Source organism: Erinaceus europaeus, chromosome 21 (genome assembly GCF_950295315.1).
Source record: "Erinaceus europaeus chromosome 21, mEriEur2.1, whole genome shotgun sequence".
Taxonomy (NCBI): Eukaryota; Metazoa; Chordata; class Mammalia; order Eulipotyphla; family Erinaceidae; genus Erinaceus; species Erinaceus europaeus.
In genome coordinates, this window is record NC_080182.1 from 25,389,086 (window position 1) to 25,395,813 (window position 6,728).

The 6,728-nt window shown below is 44.5% G+C and overlaps 1 protein-coding gene across 2 annotated transcripts in view; it reads right to left on the bottom strand.

Moving 5' to 3' along the window:
• The window catches only part of DCLK3 (doublecortin like kinase 3), a 62,493-nt gene that overhangs the window by 23,121 nt on the left and 32,644 nt on the right, over positions 1 to 6,728 (bottom strand). For both annotated transcript variants that reach the window (XM_060180566.1, XM_060180565.1), the window contains exon 2: positions 1,715 to 3,597. In XM_060180566.1, the coding sequence (XP_060036549.1) occupies positions 1,715 to 3,597 (1,883 nt within the window). The remainder of the gene's footprint in view (positions 1 to 1,714; positions 3,598 to 6,728) is intronic.

Genomic DNA, 6,728 nt, shown 5'->3' on the forward strand with positions numbered 1-6,728 from the left:
AAATTTAATGGGTGTCAAGCAGGTGACAGGACTGTTCTGGTTTCAGGGTACAATCTGCATGAAACAAAAGTCTGGCTATTGCAGAACTTTCTTTTCAGTAAGAGTAGAAAGAAAACAGAAGAGTAAGTATGGGATGTATTATATCTGGGGCAGTGAAACAGAAAATGAGACAAAGTTCCATGGGGGTGACAACAGATTGTCCTAACAAACATCACCAGGATTACACTCGGTTACGGACTTACTGGAAAAGGGAGAAGACATATCATGGGGGTCCAGGCATTTAGGTGAGTTGGTATCGGAAAATTTAAACTGTGTTAGATTAGGGGAACATTCAAGAAAGCAGGGTTTTGCTCAGACTTGGATACTGTCAGGTCAAGAGGGAGATTCTATGACTGGGAATCTTAGTGATTCTTATCTAGAAGGTGGGAGGAATGAAGTAAGGCAGCCACTCAGTAGCCAGAAAAGGATAATACCCAGTCGTTTGTGATTTAGACAATCTTGTTCTTATTGGATATGACTGTAAGGGCGACTTGACCTATCATGGTCAGAGACTGGCCCTCTCTGATGCTGGTATTCTGAGAAATGGTTCTTGTTCAATAGCAGGACACTCAGCTGAGCTCTGAGCACCAGGCCAGTCCCTCTGCATCAGGGCCTGTTTTGGTCTTCCCAGTGCTCAGTCCTCACTGGGTCTTCCAAGAAAGATACTCTTTTACAAATGAGGAAACAAAAGTCTAAGAGGACTGGGCCCAGAGTAAGCAACTAAGAGACTCAGGAGTCAAACTCAGACTACCAGACTCCAAAGCCAGTCTCCTACCTACTCCTCCAGTGCTCAGTATTTGGAATTCCCTTGACAAGAAGTTATTGTCTAAAAGACCAAGGTGGATTTCTGTGGGGGGGCAAAGGTGGCAACTATGGAGGCATCTGCTACCAGCAAACACCCCCAGTACCCAGGTCTGAGGGTGCAGAGATGCCCCAAACATGACTCTACCTTGGGGCTGGGCCGTGACGCACTCTGTGGAGCTCACATATTAGTAGGTGCAAGGAGCCAGGTTCAAGCTCCGGTTCCCACCTGCAGGAGGAAGCTTCATGAGCGAGGAAGCAGTGCTTACAGACATCTTTTTCTCTCTCCCCCTCTATCTTCCCTTCCCTCTCAATTTTTTCCTGTCTGTATAAAAAATTAAAGAACTCAGTCTACCTGGTTGTATAAAAATGAAACCATGTTTTTCCCGGAGATAAAGAAACATTTTATATTTCATTTAAACTGGAAGGCTTCTTTTTCAATAATTTAACCAAAACTGGTTTATCTCTGTAATTCATCAACTATATTCAGATGAGACAGGACACATTCAGGGTGGTATGCCCATAGAGATTAATTCAATGCTTTAAACACCATAAAAAGTATATTACAATCCTATTTATTCCTTTCTTTTTTAATGCAGTACCAGGGAATGAACCCATGTGCTTGCTATTGGTCAGTTCATTGTTTGTTAAATTCTTCACAGATATTTTAGAGTGAGATGGAGAGACACCAAATCCCTGCTCTGTCACCCTAGACTTTCCTTGGTACTCCGATGTGCTGCCAGAGATGGAGCCTTAGTCTCATGTAGGGAAGGCGTGCACTCTACCCACTGAGTGATCTCCCTGGCCCCTTCCATTTCTTGTCTCCCATATCTGATGAATGCCTTTCTCCCATAGAAGCGAAATCAGGGCTTACCAGTAGGTTTTCTGGCTTGAGGTCCCGGTGGACAATGTTCTTGTCATGCATGTGTACGAGTGCCTTGCACAAATCCATGAGCATGAGAGCAGCATCGCGCTCCGGGAACTTAACATTTTCTATGATGGCATCGAAAAGGTCCCCACCCTGCACATACTCCATGATCAGGTAGATTTCCTTTTCTGTTTCGTACACTTCATGCAGTTTCACTATGTTGGGATGAGACAGACTCTGGATAATTAAGATCTCACTGTCAACAATGTCCTCCTTACCCTTGAGTTTAGACTTGTCAATAATCTTCATGGCGTAAGCCTGCTTGCTTTCCCGGTGCCTGCACTCCTTCACGACAGCAAAGTTCCCGTCCCCAATGACCCTGCCGGTGTCATAATGCTTTTCCACATCAGCTGCGATAATGCCAGCAGGGCGCGCCTTCCGCCCACTGGGCCTCTCTGCTTTGTTCTCCTCTGGCCTGGTCTTGGGATCCTTTTCCACCCTCACAGGTTGGTCATCTCTAGGAGCCATCTTTCTCCCTCCTGATGCACATGACTTCTTCTCCTTCTCTGCCTCTTGCTCTTCCCCTCGGGTCCTCGGAAGCTTCTCAGAGTTGGCCTGCTGCTCTCTCAGAAGCCAGGCGCCATGTTTATTCTTGCCAGAGTGCCTGGTGTCTTTTTTCCCTTCCCTTGGCCCTTCATCTCTGACGGGCTGACCTTCCACCAGCTCCTTCTTGGTCCTGGCTGCTGCTTGAGAATGGCTGTCCTGACCCTCCAGCTCTCTACCCTCTTTCTTGTCTTTGTCTATATTCTTGCTGGATTTCCTCAGCTCCTGAGTGGGGTTCCTAGCACTGCTCCTGTGACAGTCACCCTTTGGCCCTTCTTCCCCACCTGGAGGGTTTGCCTCTGGGGACCTTCTGCAACTCTTGGTCCTCACCAGTTTCTCCACATCATACCTCTGGCATTTCCCCATGTCCAGTTCACTGGTCCCCAGAGAGAGCCTCTCCCTTTGCAGGTTCTGCTGCAACTCTCTCTCTCTCTTGCATTTCTCACATCTGATGATTTCACCCGAGGTCTTTTCAATCTCCACACTCAGGTGCCTCTCACCACCGCCATGTCTTTCATCCAGAGTGGCCTCCCGGGGCAGCTTGCTACCAGATTCAGGCTCCCATTTGCCCCTCACCCACTTCTTCGGGGCCTTCACCCTGTCCTCTAGTGCCAGCTCCACAGGGCTCTTCCCCAGATGTCTGACGGCTGCCTTGGGCCCGGCAGCCTCACTGCAGCTCTTGGTTGCCTCAGTCTCTCCACAGTGGTGACCCCCTTTCAGAGCTCTGCTACAGATCCTGCTTCTCATCCTTGGAGAAGGGGCCCGGCTGTGCTGATTCAAAGTCAGGGTCCGGGTTTTGTTGGGGTACAATTCTTCTATAGCCACCTGGATGTTCTTTAAGGTCAATGGTTCTTTGCCCGTGGCTATGAAAGCATCCCCTTCCCTGAAGAAATCAGACACACTCCTGATCTCCCTACCCTTGAGGTTAAACAGTTTCCTTACACGATCATTCTTCCATCTTGGAAAGCCCAAGGCCTCTGAGATGTCTGCCAGGAGCTGCTCAAAGGTCTGCACGGACCTCTTGTTGAGAAGCAGAGTGATCTTTCGGAGAGGATGGTTGCCTAGCTTCACCACAGTCACCACCCTGGGCTTCAGCGGGCTGCTGTCAGCATGGAAGGAGTGAAGGCCATTCTGAGGGCTGAAAATGGGCATGACGGAGCCGTGAGGCCCCAGCAATGGCTTCTCCAGAGTCCCTCGGCCAGCAGGCAGCCACGAGGCCTGCAGTCTCCGCTCTGTGATTCTAGAGCTTAAATATCTTAGAGAATGGTCGCACAGGCTTCTCTGTCCTGCAACAGGAAAATGATAATACAGAAATTAGTCAAACAGGGTTCAGAGAGCCTTCTGGCCTTAACCAAAACAGTACTAAAAATCGATGATTCTGGTATAATTACCAAGTGGCACTGTTGATCTACTTAAAATGATGTCTCTAATACTTTAGATCTAATTCCTGCCCTCCTCTGTGAGAGAACTAGAATTTAGAAAACTATCACTGGTCCAGAGGTGGATCCTCTAGGCCTTCCAGGGAGCCCCCAGGATACATAGCCCTCAGAAGTGGGCTATGTGGGCTATGCAAGGCCTGACCCTGGGAACACAACTCCAGCTGCCCTAAAGGTAGCTGACCTGTAGGGTACCAAGACTGCTCAAGAAATACCGATAACATATCAGAACATTCTAGAACTAAAGAACAGTTTTCTCAGCTTGACTTTCAGTCCGCTCCCAGTAAGGCATGTGTGAAGAGGTTATGATCACAGAGTTTTGAGATAAATCTGGACTTAATTCCAGACGTAGACACTGACTATTTGTATGAACTTTTGCAAATCACAATTCAGTTTTTTTTTCACTTGTGTAGTAGTAATGATGATTAACTTTTCTTCCAAGGTACCTGTGAAGACTAAATGAGAAAATGATCATAGTTCACTTTAAGAGCATTAATGAATATAGCCTGGTTCATAATCAGTTATTAATACTATCCTATAATTTAATATAGCTTTTGTATTACAATTTGATTATTACATTGCAAAGTTATTATTTCAGAGTGACATAATCTATTTATAAAGTAAAATTCTACTGTCCAAAGCTTCACCTGCAGTAAAAAAGAGCTCAGGGACTAATATAATATGGCAAGGAATTCTTGAATTTCCTACTGATATTCTCTTGCAAGGGGGTGGCAACAGAAAATTGAAGGGGATTTTATCCTAGGTATAAAATCTTTCTTCCCCATATGATTTTTCCCTGCCTGATTAACAAAAAAAAAAGTAAATAATCCAAAGTGAGGGGCCCAGCAGTGGTGCACCGGGTTAAGCACACATAGTACAAAGCACAAAGATCACAGCAAGGATTCCAGTTCCAACCCCCAGCTCCCCACCTGCAGGAGGTCCCTTCTCAAGAGGTGAAGCAGGTCTGTAGGTGTCTATCTTCTTCTCCCTCTCTCTGTCTTCCCCTCCTCTCTCAAATTCTCTCTGTCCTAGCCAATAAAATGAAAAAAAAAAAAAAAAGGCCTCTAGGAGCAGTGGACTCATAGAGCCCGTACGAAGTTCCAGCGATAACCCCAGAGACTACATATATACTATATATACATACATATATATCATATATATATATATATATATATATTCAGATAGCCCACAGATATGAAAAATAAAGTTCCACATCACTTATCATGGGGGAAATGCAAAATATGAATGAGATGCCACCTCATACTTGTGAGACTGGGGTCACATCAACAAAACAGGAGATGGCAATTGTTGGCTAGAATGTGAGAAAAAGAAATCCTGATACACTGCTATTAAAACTATGGGAAACAGTTTGTAGAGTCCTTAAACAACTAAAATGGAATTGCCTTGTGATCCAGAAATACTCCTCTCTGGCATATACCCAAGGAACATAAAGGCTCTAATCTGAAAGGATTGGCACTATTTGCAATAGCCAACCTATGGAGGCAACCTAAGTGCCCAACAGATGACTAGATAAACAAGTTATGGCGTATATATTCAAGAGAATATTACTATGCATAAAAATAATGAGATAGTATCATTTGGAACAAAACTGGATGGAACTGGAGGTAATTATGCTAAGCAAAGTATATAAAGAGGTTAAAAAATTATATAGCTAAAGCAAATATAGATGATGCTTTGAGTCAGAGATGTGGACTATAGCTAACTAGAGAAAAATGAGTTTGATACACACTGACATATATATCAAACTGTCCCTTGGACTTTGTGAGAACCATGGTAGTTATTGAGCAGGGAGCGCAGAACTTGGGTGGAGGATACAGTAACTTACACACAGCACGTGTGGACATGAAATCATACGCATGAAATCTTATACATTTTTAAAACACTGTTAAATCCCTAATACAAATGAAAAGTTCCATTTTTCTATGAGATATTTAGAAAGAGAAACTAGAATACCACTCTGGCCTAGGCAGTGGCAGGGATCAAACATGAAACCTCACAGGAGTCCTGAGGTCTACATTCTGGGCCCCCTCCATGGCCACCGTATGTCTCCTTCATAAAAAAGGTTAAAATAATTATTTTAAGTCTGCTTGCATTGTAGTAGAAACTCTGGTTGTGCCAGGGCAGGCAATGTGGCCCAATATATTTGTATACAAGTTTTTTTCTTGTTATTTTTTTAATTATAACATACAATCTGTTCTGAGATGATTTTCATCTAGATGCAGGTGTCATTTTAGATGACAAGCAGGGCTGGGAGTGATTTCCCACATGCCATAAATTTATGAGCCTCAGAATCACGTTTCTAGTTCAGCTGATTATTTACAGACATCTGGTATTCCTTTTCTTCTCATAATCTCTGAGATGCACCTTCATCTTTGTCTGAGGAAGCTGATACTGAGAGAAAGAGGTAACTGTAGCAGTCGTTTTGTTTTAAGATCTTTTTTAAGCTGGACCAGGCAGGAGTGCAACAGGTAAAGTGCACATGGCATGAAGCGCAAGAACCAGGACAAGGATCCCAGTTTGAGCCCCTGGATCCCCACCTGCAGGGGGGGGTCACTTCACAAGCGGTAAAGCAGGTCTGCAGGTGTCTATCTTTCTCTCCCCGTCTCTGTCTCCCGCTCCTCTCTCCATTTCTCTCTTTCCTATCTAACAGCGATGACGGCAATAACAACAATAGCAACAAGGGCAACAAAAGGGAAAAAATGGCCTCCAGGAGCAGTGGACTCATAGTGCAAGCACCAAACCCCAACGATAACCCTAGAGGCGAGAAAAAAAAAAAGAAATCTCTTTAAAAAAAAAAAAAATATATATATATATATATAAGCTTTTTATTTATTTAACTTTATAGGACAGAGAAATTGAGAGGGCAGGGGGCGAGAGAGAGATTGAGAGAGGAACCTGCAGTACTGTTCCACAGCTCATGAAGCTTTCCCCCTGCAGGGGTGACCAAGTCCTGAACCCAC